General features: G+C 45.4%; 2 protein-coding genes across 4 annotated transcripts; one reads left to right on the top strand and one right to left on the bottom strand.

The window, feature by feature from the left end:
- The first annotated feature begins 261 nt into the window (after positions 1 to 261).
- On the top strand, positions 262 to 2,802 carry mars2 (methionyl-tRNA synthetase 2, mitochondrial). The gene is made up of 4 exons (XM_068740673.1): positions 262 to 286; positions 350 to 664; positions 934 to 1,268; positions 1,449 to 2,802. The coding sequence occupies exons 1-4, from the start codon at positions 262 to 264 to the stop codon at positions 2,616 to 2,618; spliced, it is 1,845 nt and encodes a 614-aa protein (XP_068596774.1). The 3' UTR covers positions 2,619 to 2,802.
- med12 (mediator complex subunit 12) lies at positions 2,802 to 21,296 on the bottom strand. Of its 3 annotated transcripts, none has more exons than XM_068740518.1 (43): positions 21,195 to 21,296; positions 20,550 to 20,654; positions 20,266 to 20,457; positions 17,281 to 17,440; positions 16,941 to 17,116; positions 16,511 to 16,621; positions 15,990 to 16,262; positions 15,711 to 15,857; positions 15,429 to 15,528; positions 15,191 to 15,327; positions 14,875 to 15,006; positions 14,496 to 14,622; positions 14,093 to 14,322; positions 13,920 to 13,979; positions 13,618 to 13,791; positions 13,132 to 13,276; positions 12,187 to 12,305; positions 11,864 to 12,007; positions 11,614 to 11,777; positions 11,135 to 11,266; positions 10,758 to 10,985; positions 10,533 to 10,677; positions 10,049 to 10,169; positions 9,558 to 9,668; positions 9,346 to 9,459; positions 9,100 to 9,236; positions 8,595 to 8,774; positions 8,276 to 8,347; positions 8,018 to 8,181; positions 7,664 to 7,825; positions 7,353 to 7,554; positions 7,131 to 7,240; positions 6,854 to 6,989; positions 6,619 to 6,768; positions 6,054 to 6,419; positions 5,811 to 5,973; positions 5,534 to 5,745; positions 5,225 to 5,299; positions 4,745 to 4,962; positions 4,487 to 4,667; positions 3,824 to 4,069; positions 3,288 to 3,369; positions 2,802 to 3,179 (listed from the first exon to the last, which is right to left on the bottom strand). In XM_068740518.1, exons 1-43 carry the CDS (start codon positions 21,294 to 21,296, stop codon positions 3,142 to 3,144), a joined length of 6,543 nt encoding a protein of 2,180 aa, XP_068596619.1. In that variant the 3' UTR covers positions 2,802 to 3,141. The 3 variants fall into 3 exon arrangements, with proteins under 3 accessions (XP_068596619.1, XP_068596620.1, XP_068596618.1); XM_068740519.1 differs by having other exon boundaries at positions 4,496 to 4,667; positions 5,534 to 5,774; positions 5,819 to 5,973; XM_068740517.1 differs by having other exon boundaries at positions 4,745 to 4,974; positions 5,832 to 5,973.
- Positions 21,297 to 21,366: the final 70 nt, after the last annotated feature.

Below are 21,366 nucleotides of genomic sequence, written 5' to 3'. Positions count from 1 at the left end.
GGCTTACTTGGTCTCGTCTTCCTACAATCCTGACCAACCATTTCTTCTCATGGCTAAATATCTTCGCCTAGCGAATCAAAGGCAGAGTAGGGCGAGCACTACCTTCACCGTAGTACGATTCAACTTTTAGCAAACCGGAAATTCAGCTAACCTTGGCATGCAAGGACAGTACATGTGCTGCAAGTTAAGGAAACCTTTAATTAATTCTGTCCGTTTCGTGTAATTATACGTCCGCGAAATCTTCCTGTTGTTTTTCCGACAATGGTTAGCTTGTGTTCATCCGCCGGTATTGTTGCTAGCAGAATGAACGGCTAGCACGCATGGGAAGAACGCATCGAATCATTACCAGTTCCTGGAGCGAATGTCGTGAGTTGGACTTCGCGTGTGTTTCCAGTCATGAGGGCGACGTTTCTTTTTGTCACCAGAAGCTGTTGGGCTGTTGCGCGCAGCCCATCCGCCTCAGCTCCGCTGAGATGTCAGAGGATCCTTGTTTTGAGGCGTTCAAGTACGCGATCGGCCGAGGGCGACCGGAGTTACTACGTTACCACTCCCATCTTCTATGTCAACGCGTCCCCTCATCTAGGACACCTGTACTCGGCTGTTATAGCGGACTGCTTCCACAGGTACAAGCTGCTTCAGGGTTACAAGTCAAAGTTTGCGACAGGTAAATATTGCACTCAACAAAATCTAAACCAATATATAAGCATTTTTGCTATTTGGATTTGGTGTCCACGATCTAGAATAAATTTTTTTACGCCACTATTTTTTATATTTTATTCGTAGTAAAGCGTATTCTAGGGGTCTATGCATAGAAAACTAGATTATGAACCCATGTTGATAAATTGTCTTCCCGGCTTTCAAGCGTGAGAATTTACTGTTTGTCTTAGAAAATGTACTCGAGCTAATAATACATCCTCTTGTTTTTGCATTCAGGCACAGATGAACACGGCTTGAAAATCCAGCAAGCTGCCGAAGCTGCAGGAAAAGATCCCCTCACGTTCTGCACCGATGTGTCGGAGAGATTTCGACATCTCTTCAGCAGCTGCAACATCTCCTTCACAGACTACATAAGAACGACTGAACGGAGACACCGGCGCGCCGTGAAGCATTTCTGGTCGGCGCTTTGGAACAAAGGGCTCATCTACAAGGGGAGCTACGAAGGCTGGTACTCGACGCAGGACGAAAGCTTCCTGGCGTCATTACAGGTGGGCGATGCTTTGGACTCGTCGGGGAAGGAGATCAAGGTGTCGCTGGAGAGTGGTCACAAGGTAATAAGAGAGCTGCTGGGATCTCCACGTTGTTTTTGTGAAGATTTTAAGTGCCGACTTAAAAGGGCCACTCGACTGAATGTACACTTTCCAATCAGTTTATCAACAACAGAAAGTTGTGTAATGTCATCTTGCCGTATCAAATCATGCAACCCTTTCTTCTTCTCGCCACTATTGCAGGTCGAGTGGATGAAAGAGGAGAATTACATGTTCCGTTTGTCCACGTTTCGATCTCAACTGCTTGATTGGCTCAGAGCAAACCCCCGAGCAATACAGCCTGAGAGATTCCACCAGGCTGTTCTCCAGTGGCTGCAGGAGGACCTTCCCGACCTCTCGATCTCCCGCCAGCGAAGCCGCCTTCAGTGGGGCATCCCGGTCCCCGGCGACGCCGAACAAACCATCTACGTGTGGCTGGATGCTCTGGTGAACTACCTGACGGTAGCCGGCTATCCAGACAAACACGACCGGTGGTGGAGTGTGGCCCGCCACGTTGTTGGAAAGGACATCCTCAAATTTCATGCCATATACTGGCCGTCCTTCCTCCTCGGGGCTGGACTGCCATTGCCACAGGTAATACACGTGCACTCTCACTGGACCGTGGGAGGAAAGAAGATGTCTAAAAGTCTCGGTAACGTGGTGGATCCTCTGGAACGCTCAAGCTTTTTCACAACTGACGGCATGAGGTACTTTCTTCTCCGTCAAGGCGTCCCGGACTCCGATTGCGATTACACGGATGACAAAGCCCTGAAGCTGCTCAACGCAGAGCTCGCCGACTCTCTGGGTGGTCTGCTAAACCGCTGCACCGCTCCAGCTCTAAACGCGGCTCAGATCTATCCTCCTTTCTGCCCCGAGTCCTTCCCGAGCGATCCAGGAGGCCGGGCCTCGGTGGAAGATTACCGCATGTTGCGTGCCGTGAAACGGCTCCCTGCCGTGGTGGAGCAGCATTACGAGGACATGCATATATTCAAAGCTTTGGAGGCCATCAGTGTCTGCGTGAGGCAGACCAATGGGTTCGTTCACCGCCACGCACCGTGGAAGCTGGATAAAAGGGTCAGCGAGGACCGCCGCTGGCTCGACACCATTACCCATGTGTCTTTTGAATGCCTGAGAATTTATGGCACACTTCTCCAGCCGGTTGTTCCAGAGATTTCTGACAAGCTGCTGTCCAGACTCGGGGTGCAACCAGATGAGAGAAGCTGGGCACACCTGAACTTCCTGCCAAGGCAACGGGGAATGGACTGTCCTTTCGAAGGAAGAACACTGGGATTGGACACTGGAGTGCTTTTTAGTCGCTTGGAGGGTCAGAATGTGAATCAGCAAAGACCCACGAAACCAAAAAAGCTACACTGACAAAAGGGAATTGTATTCGGTTCTCTGTACACTGATTCAGTCAATAAAGAAATCAAACTCCTCTTGCCGTTTCCACTTTTTCCTTCACTCTTGTCTTCTCCTGCAGCAGCGTAGTGATGGCTCTAGTCAAGTCCAGCCATCTAAGGATTCAAAACTGATAATGCAGCTGCTGAAACGTTCTCCTTTACCCCCCCCTCTAAGAACTTAATCTACAACCAATCAAATCTCAAAAGAACATTCAGAATTCGACATTGGGAACATGTTTGTGCGACAGCCGCCTTATTTTACACAACAAACCATTTGATGCCAATTTCAAGAGGTTTCATTCACAGGTTTTAAAATACAATATACAGGGAAGCCAAAACAAGTGCAAGACATAAAAAAAACAGACATTATTTTTTTTTTAATGAGAAGTACACGAAATTGTACAAATTGAGAAGAAAAAAAAGAAATGCATTCTTATATTTTCTGGTACTATTTTTACATAGACACTCCACACACACACTAATACCAACAAGCATGATCAGTAATATGAGTTGGTTCCCTGTCCTGGCTGTGTATCTGAAAAGAAGGAACATTTTTATTACAGACGTGATTTCTGTCGCGCATCACCACAACAGATGATGACAACTACGACATACAAAGTATGTCTGAAGGTTTCTGACTTACTTGAAAGTTGCTGTTGCAGCTGTCTGACCAGAGCTGCAGTCTGCTGCTGCTGCTGAGTCTGCTGCATCCCCTGCCGTGGAAACTAAAACGGAGACACGCATGTCATCGTCACAGCAAATCGAAACGTTTTTATGTTCTGCATACACAGCTTTTAGATGGATCCCTGATATTTTAGGGCGGCAAAAAACGTCCATTCGTGGTCTTGAAAGTGATCTGAAGCGATCAGTAACATCGAGTGGGGGCATTTAAGGGCCAGTAGAGGTAGTCTACTGGCCCTCATTACACAGATGACTGCATTTAAAGCTGCCTTCACACCGGGCTTTGTTGTCTTTGTCTTTTTATGGAGTTGGGATTTATCTTCCCGTGCTATGAGAGCATTTTCACCGTATTGCTCTGCCGCACGGTGCCCAAGCTATGTTTCGCTAAATTATCCCTTTGCATGTGAACACATCGCTAGTGAACCAAGACAGTGGAAACAAATAGTATACAAAGTATATAACCCACGAATGGCCCAGTGTCACTCAGGCCAGACTTACCATGGGTTGCTGGGGAGGAAGCGGCTGCATGCCCAGGCCTTGGTTCTGTGTCTGGCCTGGCGGCGGCACCGCCGACACCTGCTGCTGCTGCTGCTGTTGCTGTTGTTGTTGTTGTTGTTGTTGCTGCTGCTGCTGCGGAACTTGCTGTTGAGGCGGAACCTGCTGGGGCTGGACCGGTTGTGGCTGCTGCTGCTGTTGTTGTTGTTGTTGTTGCTGCTGTTGTTGTTGTTGAGCTTGTTGGGCCTGCTGCATTAGCGGAGAAACAGGAAATTACGGCCTATACTTCATGTACAAATCCATAATTAATTAATTTTGGTTCGGTGTTAAATGTGAAGTATTTCCTCATTTAAAATGGCCACTTCTTAGCATCTACCCGATTAGCAGGAGATCGTCTTCCTGTTGCCTGGTCCTTCTTCCGAATGGCATTTTAGTCCATTTATTATAGCTGTAATTAATTTTTCACTTATTTCTGGTCAAGACGATGAATACATTAAATCAGATCTTCCGGCACATGATCCTAGCTAATCGGTCCGTCTTAGAAAAAGACGTAGTTCACAGACAGAAGAATATGATCTATTGAACCGTCAGACTTCACAGTCTCTCAAAGCATTAAGACTAATTCTTCTGTGTCGGACGTTTTTTTTTTTATTGTAACTGACGTACTCTGAGTGCTTGTTGTTGTCTGAGGTACTGCTGCTGTTGCTGTGCTGCTTGTTGTTGCTGTGCTGCTTGTTGTTGTTCTGCCAGCATCTGATTGGGCCTCAAGCCAGGATGGACGCCCTGGCCTCCCATATGACTGAGACCATGCATGATGGCATTCTGTTGGATGGGCTGGTGGGAGAACCTATGGACGCATGAGGCAGGCGACAATTACGTTACAATCAAGAGTAAAAACGTTGCTCTGGAAAACGCAATACAGACCTCGGTGTGTTCTGCATATTGTGTGCGTAGCCCGGAGCCTGCTGGTGAACGTAGCCGCTGGGCCGCTGTTGGATTTGTCTCAAAGGATCCACCACTGCTTGGTTGGCTCCAGGATGGGTGCCTTGGAAGTTTTGGTTTCCATAGGAGGAAGGAACTATACCGCCACCTTGGGACGGATGCTGCTGCATTCCCACGTGCGATCCGTACGAGGTATAGCCCTGAGATATATTCTGTTACAAAGATAAACACAGCCAAGTAAAACAAGACCACCTGAGAGCACAGCATGTGCATTTGAACATACACAACTGCAGATATTCCTGTTTGGATGACATAAATGTAGCAAATGACCCGACAAAGCCGGCAGGAGGAAAGCAATCGAGGTTAAAAATAGGAAACAGATTCTCTGTTCACCATTCGTGTCCACAAATAAAAGTATTGTGGCATTTGCTGAAAAGATCCCTTTTTAAAAAGTGGACTTACCTGAGATGCCTGCATTGATGTATATGGTTGGTTGGGTGTTATTTGTCTAATCTGCTGCCCTATCATGCTTTGATTCTGAAAAGACAAACAAGTTAGCAAATAGCAAAGTTTCAATGTCATCCATCAGGAGTAATAAAAAAAAGCAACTACTCGGTGCTGATTCGAGAGCAACTTTGTTTTCCTTGTACAAACAAGCAGAAATCAGAGAATCAACTCTCCTATTGCTGACCCATCATACGAGTTACTGCTTCTGGTCAACTCTGCTCGACTAAAAGGAGTTACTTGATCAGTCACAGTGGACTGACTTACCAATCTGACCTGTAACTGCTGTCTTAGTATCTGGCCCTGCGGAATGGTCGGCTGGGGTTTATAACCCATTGGGTATTGCTTGTCCAGTCCCATCATGCCGGGCATGCTTCCTTGCATGCCCGGCATCATGGCAGGGTAACTGGGTCGAGTAGGCATCATTTTGGGTTGCGGGTTGCGAGCGGGTCTGTATGGAGGTTCTAATCCCGGACCTCCTGTCAAAAGAGATGATGTAACCACAATCCTTGATGGTACTTGGTGAAGGAGGTGAAAAGGAGGAGAGAATACTCAGTGAACTGACCTGGAGGTAGAGGCTGGTTCTGTGTGTACATGCCCATGGTCTGCTGGACGTAGGGCAGCCTACCGTATGGGTGGTTCTGCAAAAGCTCAGGCGGCATGCTGGACGCGTAGCTCACACCACCTGGTGTTCGGTTCACAAAGTCCTAATAAAAATAAAAATAAGGGAGCGATATAGTGGTAGTTGGAAACAAACATCACAAATACCAGCCGGTAAAAATCAAACCTCTGTCTTGGCGGCTGAAGTTTTCTTCTTTTTACTGGATTTCTTCTTGTTGGAGTCAGAGGGCACGGCGGGCACACTCTTCTCTGGCTTCACCGCCTCCATCATCTTCTTCTCTGGTTCCTGGGAGACGGGTGTCAGGGGCTCCTCTTCTTCTGGGGGCAGGGGCAGGGGCTCCAGGTAATAGCTACGAGGTTTGGGCTTCAGGTGGGTGTGGTAAAGCAGGAAGCGCTGCTGCTCTTCAAATTTGGTAACCTTCCGATCCACGCGGACTGTACCAAACCAGCCCCAGGACAGAGGGGCAGAGTGTTTGAGGCCCTCAAAGACATCCCATGGAGAAATCTTCTGTTTGGTCGATACTTGAAGCCCCTGATGTAGAAAGACACATCAGCATATTTGTATTTCCTTAACAGTTGCTGTTTTTTTTTTCCTACCCAACTATATCACTTCCTGTTAACTTGTTACCGATGTCGCTGATTATTAAAAACCTCTTGAATTAAACGGAAAAAGATGCACTTGTAACTTGGGTGGGTTGATGTCATTTCAGCTGGTGGGCAAAGCCACATACCTCCTTCTCAAATCCAGCGATCTTGTTACCCTTGGTGTCTATTAGTGAACCCTGCGGTTCACAGGTGATGACGTCCCGGGTCTGCTTGGGTAGTGGAAGAAGCTGGCGAACCTTTTCCAAACTTTCTGACTGTCGATCGCCGAGCTCTTTCTGTGGAAGCAGAGTTGGTAGGTTCCATAAATTAGATTTGGGTCAGACTAAATGGCCTTGCTGTGGTTGGGTGAGCTGCTCTTACCCTGAGCTTCTTGACCAGGTTCATGTAGGCTCTCTTATTCTCCTCCATGCTGCCCTGAGAGATACTGGACATGTCGGCAGCCAGCGTGCCATTAATCAGAACACTCAACATGTCCAACACTGTTGTAAAGAGCTCGCTGTTGGAGAGAGGGAAACGTAAGATTAAGTGGCCAATAATTGCGCTGGAAACGAGAATTTGTACAGCTGAAGTATCCAATTACAGGAATTATGAGTGGATTGCACTTAGGAACAGTGTTTTCACTTTAAACAACACTCACTTGTTGGACTGCATGTCAACTGTGCCGCTGCTGATGATGTCAAGAAGCAGTACGGCCCACTCGGTGGTCTGCTGGGTGCTGCGTTGCACCGTGTCAAACATGCCGCCCACCTCATAGAGCAGAGAAAGAACACAAGTTAAATCACACCGATGTTGAATTTAAGCACCTTAAAGTCACTATGCACAACTAATTATCTTCAAAAGGTAGAAAATTTATTCTTACGAGATTCAGACGCAGCTTCAGAGCCTCGTGCATCATTTGCTTTGCCTTGCAGTCATCCTGAAACTGATCTTCTCTCCAGTTTGAAACAATCTGCTGCAACTGGCTGTAAAGGGAGGTGAGGAGGCCTTCCCTCTGCTCATCCTGCCCCTTCAGGCAGGTCAGCACCAACGACAAGAAGGGCTGCTGGCTCAACAGCGACATACTGAAGGAGGAAAAGAAGAAGAAACTGAATGAACAGAAACACGTGCACAAATGCCTGGCTGGTTTTCTCATTGAATGCAATATTGAATAAATGTTTGTTTGCCACTTGCCTTTTCTGTTTCTGCCTGTCCCTCTCTTTACGCGAGGAGGAGCCCAGGTGTTGCCCCTTCTCCAGCTCCTCTCCTGCTGCTTTCAGCACATGGCCCTGAACTGAAGTGGGTAGCTTGGCTATCAATGGAGCCACTAGCCACACACCAGATCGCTCTGATGAGCTGCAGCAAAGAATACAAATAACACGTTCGATTTTAACAATCACCATTTTAAATCCACACCAAAAGAAAGTATAGGGTCAATAATTATTATCTAAAAAGGTTATGGAGTCACTGATTGACCCTAAAGATGAAGAAATATTGCACTTTGCGTTCTACAAAATTCAAAAGCAAAGAAAGCTGTGTGAAATAAACCTCAAAACCGGCTTCATCTTGCTAGTGGTGCTGCTGTTGTTGGATGCAGAGCCCCCTTGGGCCGCTGCGCCGTTCCCTGAGGGGTTACTGGAGTTCATCTCAGCCGATTTCTGAAACACCTCTATGGTAGCTTTGGCTATATTCTCCAAGAGCGAGTAAAGCTCCTGTTGGAAGGTAAATGAAGACTACTCAGATTTGTTCGTTTAAAAACTACACAGCTAAAACCAAATTGTTGCTGCACTGAAAACAGTAACTTACATTGTTTGTACTTTGCTTGATCATCAGCTGCAGCTCCAGGGACGATTGTCTCATCGTCCATTGGTCCATGTTCTACGAAAGAGACGATACCTTTTAGTCTTACATGTCTCTCGCTCGTGAGGATGCATTATTTATCGATCGCAGACATTTTCTCAATTCCCAATTCCCGCCAGAAGAGGGCAGCAAATCTCTGCAGTGCTGACTCCAGAGGGACGACGTGATTGCAGAGATATAGCAAAGTTCTAATGGGCACGCTCTACCAGTCCCAATAAGCATGACAATCTTCAAAGAAATAAAAGTAAGCCCGTGCATTCTTAACCTGGAGGATGCGCTTGATGCGCTGCCTCTGAGGGTTGTCGCCATCATCGCTGTCCAGCTGCCGATGCGGATAGCAGATTAGCTGCAGCAGTCGTTGGGCCTGAATGTTTACAAGAACCGGGTCTTGGAGGGCACTGCTGTCCTCAGATAGAGACTTCAAGCACCGCTCTCCAACCCACTCCTGCAGGAGAGAAGAGCGGGAGAAAGGAACGAAGAAACAAAGGGTCAGACTGAGAGACATTTAGTGATTCCCGAACTTGTTTCACAAACCCACAAGTCATTCAAAGTTTACAAGAGAGAAAGCTTTCATGTGCGAAACATGACTGACTTCAGATAGAATAACAAAGCTGATCATAATGTTGGACAGGAAGAAAAAGAAATGTGCAGCTTTGGCTTATAGCAAACTGTTTAATTCAGATATAAACTATTTGTCATCTCAGTACCTTCCATTTCCCACTGGACTGATCCCCTCATATCAGACACGCCATTTCAGCTCATATCCTCACCTGCTGGCAGATCGTCTTCAAAATGTACTTTGCATATACATCCAGGCTGGCTGTTTCTATGGAGACATTACGCCCTTCAGATATGTCATCAAGGCCAGCAGGGTGCGACAGTCCTGATCCTCTAAGCTCAGCGTCACCTGAAACAACAGGGACAAAAGAGACCAAGCAAATATTTGTATTATTGAAAATAAACAAACCATGAAACCCAATTCTTACATGACAAAACAGGAACAAAAATACTCTTACCAAGCATGAAAACAGCTTTTAGGACTGCAAACACGGCCCCAACCACTATGCTGTTCTGAGAGGCAGCAAGAAGATGGCGATCACAAGATGACCGGATTCCAACTGGGCATTTATCTGCAAAGACGGGAAAGGAGAAGCAGAAAGTCACAATAAGCCGGTGCACTGCTAAAAAAAACCAAAAAAAAACCTGGCATTAGAATTCTGTTTGGCACCTGACTTCACACCATCTTGGGGAACAGGGTTTCGCTGTGGAGTCTTGAAAAGGTGCAGCAGAATCCTGCAGGTGAGTCGAGCTCCCGGCTCAGAATCTTGCTCACTGCAGGCTGAAAGCAAGTTCAGATCCTTATTGCTCCGTTTCTTCACATCGCCAAACTGAGGTTTGTGAATGTCTTTCTAGAATTGGCTGTACAATCTCAGACATTAAATCACAATTTTCCCATTATCCCGAGAGGGACCTTTTTAGGAATTTTAGGACGGAAGAGGGGGTGAGAACAAAGCATTTACTACAAGCAAAGGCTCCTGGATTTTGGCATGTGTAACAGCTTTAGAAAATGTGCCAAAGTCAACCAAACATCACAGCTGAAAGGGAACTGGTCTCCGAGCTAGAAGAAACAAAGACAACCGGTGGAGCGGAAGGTGCCTTTGCTGATTTGGCATTACATGTTCTTGTGCGGCTGAACATTGATGACCGAATAATCCTTACCTGCATTAAGCAGGGAAGGAATTGCCACACAGCGAACCAGGTCTTCGAGGAGTAGGCATTGCCGAGCAATGAGAATGGCTACGAAGGTTGCCAGGGAATCATGGAAGGACAAATCACTAACCTGCAGGGTGAGCAGAGTGGCGATTTTACAATCAATGCTGTTCAATAGGGAAATCTATTGCAATTGCAGCAATATTCAAATGGTAGAGATGTGCGATTTTAAGTGTGGTTGGCAAAACCGCTGGAAACTAGAAATCACAACCTAGTAATCAACAGAATAAAATTAATTACTAATACCCCTTTAAGACAAGGGAGGTGCAGCTTAAGCAGGACTAAACATGGATTTATATAATATTTTAAGGTGCGTTTCCATAGCTACAGTGCTATAATACACATCACTCCAGTCTTAGACACCTACAGCAAGCGCACCAATCCCTTATCCCAACTACACATCCACTTGAAGAGAAATGAAAGCACTACTTACATCCACATTGCACAATAAATCGTTGAAGCCACAGTTGCCATTGTTAGAGGAGCAGCAGAGCGCCTTGAGGATGCCAAGCCACTCCGCGCTCAAGGAGGGACAATATGCCGTCAGCTCCGCACACAGGATCCCGATATCATTCACCCTGAAGGGACATCACGCTATATGATACAGAGCCAACAATCACAGACACAAGCAGCAAATATCACGGCAGAGGGAACGCACCTCTCGGGGTCTCTGTGGTCCACACATACATCCATGAGCACGTTACAGACGAAGCTGTAGAGGTTGGCAGGGATGTCGTTGAGGATCTTGCCAACCATGGAGTGGTTGAAGTCGTGGGCCGAGGGGTTTGTGACGGCGTCCATCATGAACGCAGGGTCCCAAAGCATGTTGGAATCCGACGGGTCAATATTGCAGTAAATGGAGTTTTTCACTTTAGAGCAGAACTCACTGAGAGAGAGAGGGGAAAAGAGAGGATAAGGAGGGGTTGTGTTTGTGCTGCTAGCCGAACGCAACATCCCATTAGACAAAGAACGAGAGGCAGAAAAATATTTGGTGATCGCTGACTGAACTGGATCTTACAGTTAGAACGAACTTACCTGAAGATTTCACCAAACTTATTCTTGAGGTGACTGCAGGAGGTGTAGAGGTCATAAAGATAAGCCAAGATGCAGCGCTCAGCAGAGGAACAGTCTGCTGGGTTCACGCCGGGCTTCACCACGATGCGCAACCTGAGAACGCAGGTTAAAATGCTTATTTTATACATAACCGATGTCTGATCAAGAAAATTAAATTAATCACAATTTATAGATTATTCAGGTTTATATGCTGGACTACTTCTTGGATGTTAGATTATATATAATATGTGCTAACAAATAGCAGAATATCACGATGAAACAAATCATAAAAGTGTTCTTAATTTGCATTTAAATACAAATCAAACATTATGTTTCCAATTTTAATTGTGAGGTTAACCAATTTTTTGACCCTCTAGGATTAGAAAGACAGAAATTATTTCAAAATCAAATCAAGCAAGCAAAAAATAAAAATAAAAAATCTAAGATATTAAATGTCATACCCATCAAAAACTTGTGCTGTCTGTTCGAGATTCAGAATGAGACAGGAGTGGTACCTCCTCAGCACAGCGACAATACACAGACAGAGGCTGGTGGTGTAGCTGCCCACCAGGCTGGACGACTTCAGCAGCAGCTCAGCTTCCACCAGACTCAACTCATTCAGAAGCTACAAAACAAACAGATTTGTGTACAGTCATCTTTAAAAAAATATTTACCCAGGTTGAAAGGCAGATGTGATCAATATAGCGTTACCTGAATGGCAAAGTCTATGAGGCCACTGATATTGAGGGAGTACTCCATAAGGTCAAAGATGAACTGAATGTGTTGGACGAGGGGCAGGTGATAAGACATCCCTAAGGCAAAGCTGGTGATCTGCTCCAGCACATTTCTGGACACCTGCACACAAACAAAGTGAAAACACAACGCATTCATTCACAAATCCAGCGCATTCCCCATTCAAAGTGTATCCAAGCCTCTCCATCAGGATCGAATCACCTTGATGGGCCTTTTTCTTTTAGACTGTCTAATATAGTGAAAATAAAACATATGGGACACACAAAGTCTCCTGCTCTAACCTGGGAGGTAACCTGATGCTGGTCAAAGTGGGAGAGGTGTTGGAATTTGGAGAAGATATCTTCTGCAGTGGGAAAGGCCTCTGGCTTGCTCCTCTTCCTCTTCTGTCCTTCCTCCCCTCCTGCATACACGGGAAAGAGGGGAGAGGGCAGAAAAAAAATTCAGCGCGGGAGTGGCAAGTCACAACTGGTCATCTGTATTCTCTCCAGTCAGTCGAACTGGCCAGCCATGAAATCGAGTTAAGCCAAGGGTCTGCTGTCTATTGCCCCCCCGCCTCTTTCGATTTAAAGCTTCGGAGCAAAATACACCGCTATCAGGGCTCTTTTCGGAAAGGACATTTTAAGAGAAACACATTTGCGAGCTGAAGGTCATCAGCTCACAGGAATAAGATAAAGTGATACGGAACACAGATAATTATAATGCCGAAACCCTTAAATCACCTTAATAAGGTCACGTGTATCTGAGATTAAGTGGCTGTGAACATAAGAGAGCTATTAGCATACATATTGCATGGTGAAAAGATGGAGTGACACAACACCCCTCGGGCCAATAAAGATAAGGGGTTCGCTTAAGAACAGAAGGAAGGGAATATGTGTGAAATGCATCTAACGGGGAAGAGTTATTGGGATGATGACCACGTTGAGGAACCAAGCACCCAGCCTGTATGGGAATGATGATTCTTTTGTTTTTATTTTAACAGACAGGTATGATGAAGCTCTTGTGTTTCACACCGCTCTGCAGGGAAAACAAGAAAATTCACTAAAAATAAAGATTTCACTGATTCCATTGTAATCGCTCGACTGGAAAGGCAGACAACATTAAACAAAGATACAAACTTAAAAAGCAGGTTGAAGCCTTCAAGCTGAAGTGAAGTCAAACCTCGGTAAAATGGAAACACGGGCCATTAACCAATCAGTGGATGTTGATTAAAGTGACGAACCGCTTACCTGTTTCTGCTGTGCTTTTGCGGTTGAGCACTTTCAAGATGTCTTTGGTGATTTTCTTGATTGCGTGTCGTGCCTCGTCCCTCAGCTTGCCCACACCGTACAGGACCACTAACCGCTGATTGCATTCGTGGCTGGCGCTCTCCTCCTAACAAGAGATGACAAAGATTAAGAAATGTTGCTCATAAAGTGGATACGCACGATTAAAAATCATTTGGACAGGAAATATGTGACAAGGTTTGAAGAGTACATTTAACAGAATTGTGAATGCAAAGTAACACTTTGTGAAATAATTAAATAAAGATGTCTACAAAATGCTGCAATGGCCAACAATATTCCCAGAAGCCCAAACTGGTGTCTTTAAAGTGTTTTCTTGTTCATCAGCACCAAACAACGAAATTATTTAATTTGCCATAAGACAAATTCAGATTTTATATACTTTTTCCATCAGCATGAAAAGATTTTCGGTGCCAAACTGTTTTGCCTTACCTGCGGAATGGGGAAGTGAGTGGCATACTGAATGTGGCGAGGTTGCTCGTACAGCTGAGGGAAGGTAGGGTCCATGCCCTTGTCCTTGCAGCTGGCCTTGCTGTCCTGCTCTGGAGTCGGCTTCTCAGGAGAGGGACTCCCCTTGGACTCGCAGTGCATCGGAGGAGAGAACATCTGCCAAGGCACATGAAGAGTCCCAAATTAAAAAGGGAGAGCAGAAGGGTGTGACAGTGGTGAGTAGAAATGATAAAAAAACTCCCCCCCCCCCCCCCAAGGAAAAGAAATATAAAACTTCAATGTACCTCATCAAAGTTCGCACTGGAGTTGTGATCGATTTCCATAGACTCCGACAGACCGGTATCCTATGGAACAAACAGCAAACTCATGTCAACCCTTTTCCACCACTCAGACTTTGAGCAGCTGCACAAATGAGTCATTACAGCACAAGCACCAACAGCAGACGCCTGCAACGTGCCTCATTCTTGCAACTGATGCCCGTCTCCTGCTCTTTGCGGTCCGATTCGTCAGAGGGCTCGTCGCTGGGGGAGCGTGGGCGTGGCAGGTGGGAGTCTGAAGCCAGGTCACCACGGGAAATGAGCGTGCACATGTAGATGTTATGGGAAAAGACGTCGTGACGGATGAGCTCGCAGAAGAGCAAGACCAGGTTAGAGAACTCCACTCGTTCGCTTTCATTCCCAGGCTCCGCTGCAGAGGAGATGGGGGGGGGGGATTTGAATAATTTAACACTAGCATTCCCTTGTCAAAACATTTTAAAAAAAAATATGCACTGGGTAATGAAAGGAGAGGCAATGAAAAAATGATGGAAAGTCATTTCAATACGACTCAGATTCAATCATTTATTAAAAGAACAGACTCACTCAGTGTGGGGGCCTGAGTGTCGAGGAACTGGAGCAGCACATCCTGGAAGACTGGTAGTGTGGCGGCTGAGAGAGAGCCGGATGAAACGGACCCCTTCTCATCCACCACCTCCGACTCGCCACACCTCTGCAAGCCAATCAGACAGATCAAAAACTTGGGTAAAGAATAAAAAGAAAGTTCGTTTTGACAATCTGATGACGCTCGTTAGACCGATACAAAAAAAGAAACCCAATTTTTGCTTTCAGGGTCCGTACCATACCTCTGGAGGTCATCGTCAGACATGACAGCTCAGGTACTGACTCGCCCAATCAGGCTCAAGAGCAGCGGAGACACGAATGAAACAGTTCGGAGCCGTGACAGCGGCGGCGAGTCTCTCACCTCTGCTTCTATTTCCGCCTGTCTCTTTTCCAGCAGCTTGGCCACCACCATGGCCCTGTGTCTGCCGGAACGCTTGCAACACACCGCCCATTCACAAAGCAAGGTCACCACCGCGTCATCGTCTGGTGACATCTGGAAGAAAACACTTGCTATGAAGAAACACAGCTAAAAAAACAGAAGCATTAGTCACACTTCAGATTCTCAGGATCAGCGTTCATGTAGAAGTTGACCCTCTTTCTCAGTTCACAGTGATTAGAATGAATACATTCTGCAACATTGCTTTGTTATTTGTTAGAGGAGAGGAGTCAACATTTACCTCATGGCCATCTTTACTCTGCCCCGACCCAAATATTCGGTTGTAAAGTGAATCCAGCGAGTTGTTAAAGTCAGACTTCTCAAAGCTGTGGTTATCTAAAACCTCTAAGGTGTGGAGAACTCTCCCAATGGTGAAGCCTGGCAAAAAAAAAAACAGATTCCAGAAATCATCTCAAAACCCAATGTTGTCCTGGCAACAAAGCTTAAACAACGGTGAGACAAAGGCCCGGTTCTCTCACCTGCTGTGGTTTCCTGACACTTATCGAATGACCACCTGAACTCCACTGCCTGACCTCGTTCCTTCACCTGCTCCTCGATTTCCCTCAACTTTGTACGGACCTGGAGAGAAAGAAACCATATGGATACATGCATATATGGATATATGTTTCTCTACAAATAAACATAGGACTTTTTTTCTGTATTTCATGTGTACATGTACAGCATTTCAAAATAAAATAGAAAAGAAACACATTTTGCCAGGATAGTAATAACCTGTCTTGTTTTGACACTGATGGATTTACCTGCTGTGTAAAGGCAGTATTTCCCCCGGGCATGGGCAAGCTAGATGGGGCAATGGGCAGGAGATCCAGAGGAGAACCAGTTTTGTTTCTGCTGTCTGTTAGGGAGTAATGCCACACCAGAGCGCTGGGACAACACAACACTATGCTCTGATTTGACAAGACAAGATGCCACAAGAGAGAAAAGTAAAAAAATATTAGGATGTGCACAATGTTATGACTTAAATGTAAAAAGTCTGGTATAGTCCATGTACACTACAACGGTCAAAATAAACACCACACCTGCAGCATGCAGCTGAGCCCGAACACCAGAGGCCTGTGCTGAGGGCAGATGTAGAAGTCTGTAAAGGGCGTCTGGGGCTGGTTCCCTCCTGCAGGCTGTGAGGTAGGGGTGGGGGGCAGGGCATTACCTTGCTGCGCCAAGATACCATGTGCTGGGTGACCTCCCGTTGCAGGGCCCAGGCTCCCGTCGCTTAGCAACAGGTTGAGGCGGCGCGTGCAGAAATAAGCAAGTCTCCGTGACAAGTAAGCCGACTGCACAAATTCCCCCGAGTACTGAAGGACAAGAGAGATTCACAGCATGACCCCCACAGCGCTCTGTGTCAATAAACAGCGCTCAGCTTCAGAAACAGAAACATAATGAGAGGCTGTGGGATCCAGAGGGCCGGCATAACATCAGCACGACCAATGTGCTGCAGGCCAAGATGAAGAACTGACGCGTGACAAAGAATAGAATGGCAAGATAGTGTGTCACAGCATGTTATCCATTTGCAATCTATTTGTTAACTGATAAAAGGGTGTACCTGCAATAAAAGCGGCAGGAGAAGTCTAAGGAGCTCGTCTTCGCCGGGTCGGACCTTCTCAAAACACTCCAGTACCCAAGTCAGGAACTCGTGTCTGTCCAGCATTCCATCCTTAACACAGAAAACCAAACGTTAACATTAATATCAAGACCATGTGTTCAATACGGAGACCGAGAATTCATGGATTCAATTAATGAAATAAGCAGAACTCTCCAGCTTCCCCTCGAGGAATCAGATAAGCAAAGTATTGGCTAGACGAATCGGTTATCCCATTTCTAAAACACATCTCGGATGCAATGTGTTTGTCGCTTGTAGAGGGAAAAGGCCAAGCAGCAAAATGGAAAACAGAATGACCAGTGACGTAGGGAAGGAGAAGCTGATGCCGAATGTTCACAGCATGAATGTATCGTTGGACATGAGGGGAACTGACCTGAAACATAAACATGGCAAGCTTCTCGTTGTATTCCCACTGCTTCATTGCCGTCTCTACTTCAGCAGGGGTGGCTGGCAGGGGGGAGCTGCAGCCTTGACTCGGAACCTGCCTGTAAAACTCGGCCACCTTCTGAAGCTGCTCCCACAGGTACTTTGTAATAATCTGAGTCCATTCTGCAAACACAAACCGTGAAGAAAAAGGAAATGAAGAAATGATTGAAATGAAAAACTGCGCTCGGTGAAATCACCCTTGTGATCTCTTAGGATCTGGTGTCCTTCTGCATTATTAATTAATATAAATCAAAAGCCCACAATAACTATTACCATCATATGCTTACCTATACAAGGATCAATCACATGCCTCTTCTTGACTTTCGTTTCTGTGATCGCTGCGTGATACGCACATGTCATCTTAATCATCCACGCTGAACGCATGACAGGGACCGAGTACTTGGCCAGGTATCCAAAAACCTCCTCCTTTTTGCTAAAGATAGGAACCTGTGATGAATACAATTGTATGTATGTTAATAATGTGGAATGGAAAAACACATTCACACACACACACACACACACAAATGGTTAAAAAAAAAAAAGAGTAGTTTAAGTAGTTTAAGATATTTTTCTCAGTATGATGGGTAGTATAAAGTGCACAAAGTGTTTTCCAACCAAGGTAGATACACAAGACTAAAAGCATTAAAGCATGTTAGAATCATTTAGACAGCACAACACATCGGTTGCTTGGATTATTTCTAAACTGCAGGCTTGATCCCCGGCTGCAACATTTCAGCTGGAAGACGTCACCAACAGTGCCTGTTCCGTTTTGGAAATAAATAAACGAGATGAAGCACCTGCTTTAAGTCAACACGTTAAATTAGACGCATCTGCACTTATAGTTCTCCTGCAGTCCAAATGAGGGGACGAGGTGAGACCTGGAATGTTCGTACATCTGGAAAAGGGATTAAACGGTCGGACATCATTGTTCATCGCAGTGAGAAAACAACTCATTCCGTCTGTGCCAGCCGGCAGGAACACGAGAACACCTCAAATACATGGTTGTAAACTATTAGGGGCTTTCACACTCACGAATAGAAAGCTGGCATTACATTAATCTTTATGTATTCTAAATTTCTGCTTTAGAAAGAAGGATTGCTACAACAAATAATGTAATAATGGTTTTCACAGAATAGGAGAGTAAATTTATCCAAGCGGTGACACAAACATTTAAGATACTCTGCACGTAGTGTGTTATCTGCTAAAAGTAGGCAGCCAAAGTCTATTAAACCTCGCTGGGTTAAGTGAAGCATACTCTGTGCTGGCGCAGTAAAACAATGAAGTGTTACTTGGAACAGTTAAAACAAACACGGACAAAATCATTTCATCGCATCTGATTTGAAATAACCATCATGAGCTTTAAAGTTATTTGCCCTCGTCTGCTTCGCGATGAGACAGAATCATTCGTTTCCTTCACCCTTTCTGCGCCATCGTCGGCTCCGCTGCCGTTCATTAACGACATCATTTGGCTGCGCTCGCTCTATTACGAGTGGAGGCTTGAATGAGCTGCTTAACTTTCCAATGAGTATCTATTGATGAGAACATCATGGATCGTTTAGTAACAAGCTAGATTGGAGAAGCGGATTTGGTGCTGCAAAAAAGGTAGCAACCGCTCATTCCATCGATATAAGGAGACCTCTAAGGATCCACCACCTTAACCAGTTCACTGAACTGGGACGGGAGGCAGCAACACAGCTCAGTGACTATTACTGAAATTGTCAGATGAGTCGAAGTGCATATATGAAAGTGCCAACAAACCTTGTGTTCAGTATACAACTGAGAGACATAATAAATGTCAGCTCCTTACTTATACGTCGGCATCAAACATCAGCTCTTTAAGAATCTACAATGTAAATATTGATAAATATTCTGAATGAAAACGGAGCAACATCTTCGCTCTTCCAATACTCTTAGGAAGAAATGGGACTAAAAGATAAACTAGGATCCTTACAAATAATCATGGCATATTAGGGAAATGGCTGAGCCAGAAGAAAAGCTCGCAGAACCAATGAGTAAACAGCTTTATGAGGAAAAAACAACAGCAACCTCATTTCAGAATAGTGCATATCCCGAAGTTGGTCGGTTTTTCCTGAATAGTGCAGTAAAGCAGGCGTTTATATCATGCACCTTACTTGGAGGGTTTCACCCAACAGATGCTAATGTTTAATCCATACCCGCCATTTGAGTGAGTGAGTTAGTTAATTTTAAACAGGAACAGTATACAATTAACATTCACCACTAGGGAGAGAGGCATTTAGCTAGAGATGCTAATCTCCACCTGTAATCCCTAACCTACAAGCAATTTAGAATTTCCAATGAATCTATGTTGCAGGTTTTTGGTGGCGGGAGGAAGCCGGAGAACCCCGGGGAGAACCCACCCACTCGCAGACATGAGGAGAACGTGCAAGCTCCTCACAGAAAGGCCCCAAGCCCTCAGTTGGATTTGAACCTGAGACCTTGAGAACTTGAGACCTTCCTGCTGTGAGGCAACAGCGCTAGCCGCTTATTTATTCATGCGTTTGTTTTTAGCGTTCTATTCTTTTTCAACCACAAAGCAGTCTGTAATTGTCAGTCCACATCATTACGGTGTTGAAACTGTACAGACCAGATCTCAAATCGGAGCTTGTCTTCTAATAAAATGCATGGAAAGGGGAGGATGTACAAATAACTATATTTGTACACTAAAACCAGTTATCAGAAACAGATCGCATAACGTTATACTTCTAGACTAATCTCACAGCAGTGGCCTCATCTCTGAAATTTCTTAGGGGGTGCTGCTATTTAGAGTGACTCATTTTTGTCATCCTTATCAAATGTCAAAGTTTACTGCCTCTGATGCGTGTGCTACTTTTAATGAGTTTGTTTGGCTCTTCCGACCAATAGAATTGTAGTCGTCAGTGTTCAGAGTCTGACATATCCTCCCACTCCTGGCAGCAGAGGCAATTATCCACGTTGACATTGCAATAATATACAGAATATTGCATCTCCCAGACTTTTCTTTCAAATGTGCATGTTAACAAAGCAAAGTAAATTTAACGTTTTGGGAATTAACTGCTTTTCTCTGAGACACGGCTAGAAAGCAAACAATGGACAGCTCAAAAATCAAAACTAGTGTGTTAGAACTGTAAGCAATGAAATAAAACAATAAACCTACACCACAGGCTGACATCCAAAGAATTCCACTGATAAACCAGCCAATACGACCGCAGTGCGGACGAGGAGGTACGTTAAGCGAGTGTGCAGAGACTCAGAGACTCAGAATAGCGTCTTACCTTTTTGGCCAGCTGCGTTAGAGGTTTAGTCCCAGCTAAATCTGTGAACCAATTATTGATGGAGCTCTGTGACCTTGCCGTGACGAGCCAGAAGTTATCCTTTTGGTTGACCTGTGGCTTACGTTTCCCCGTATCTGGAAATGTGTTGTAGCGCAGCTTTTCTGCAATTATGCTGCTGAAGTTCGAACTGATCTGCAAAGCAAAGAAGGGAGCACCCGATAGCTGAATGGTTACACAAACACACGACGAGCAACGTGCCTTGTGGAGTTTGACAGATTTGTTACCTTTGAAGGGTTGAAGTTGACATTTTTAGCACTGCCATGCTCATCACCAGACACCGCTGGTTGGTTATTGAATCCTTGCTTCACGTTTAATGCCGTCAACTCATCCTGAAACAAGCGCAGTAAGCTCGGTCGTGAGATAAATTAAAACATTTAAATCACTGAGGAAGATCAGTCTGTTCTATCATTGAGAACAAAAGCCCAAACCGGATCAAATTTCAAGTGAGGATATTTTTTCTTTCTTTCTCAGCATCCCGGAGGTGAGACGCGCAGGTTTAGCTAACGTTAACTCGGTCAACCAAAACATTAAGCTAACATTTTTTTTAGTTAAACGCAATCATAAAAGGCGACGTATATTCTTTTCCATCGCAAAGCAAACAACGGCTTGTAGTTTCTATCAAACGGGATAGCATCTGCTAGCAGGTGAGCTAGCTCAGCAAACTCCGGTATGTGGCGAGCCGGTTGTTTCCCCAAGTAAGCAGGCGAGCTAGCCAACAATCTGACAACTAGGTGCTGTTCATTGTTATTGCTAGGCCCAAATCGTCTTGACGGGCTAGCTAATATTAGCTTGCACGGGCTCTTAGCTGAAGGATTCCTCTCCGAAATCACTATTCCTAATATTCCAGATTGAACACTGCAAGATATTACCTCTTTCTGCTTTGGATCTTGGGGATAGACGTCCGGAGGGCCGAGCCTGGGCCGCTTTAATGGCCGGTGTTCGTAACTTAGGATCCCGAAAGCAGCCATCATCAAAGCGGCATCACAGCCAGGTCTTTCCTCCTCCAGCAGCCCTGAAGCGAGCTTCAACCTCGAAACGAGC

Source organism: Brachionichthys hirsutus, chromosome 6 (genome assembly GCF_040956055.1).
Source record: "Brachionichthys hirsutus isolate HB-005 chromosome 6, CSIRO-AGI_Bhir_v1, whole genome shotgun sequence".
Classification (NCBI taxonomy): Eukaryota; Metazoa; Chordata; class Actinopteri; order Lophiiformes; family Brachionichthyidae; genus Brachionichthys; species Brachionichthys hirsutus.
This window is presented reverse-complemented; position numbering and strand designations above follow the sequence as displayed.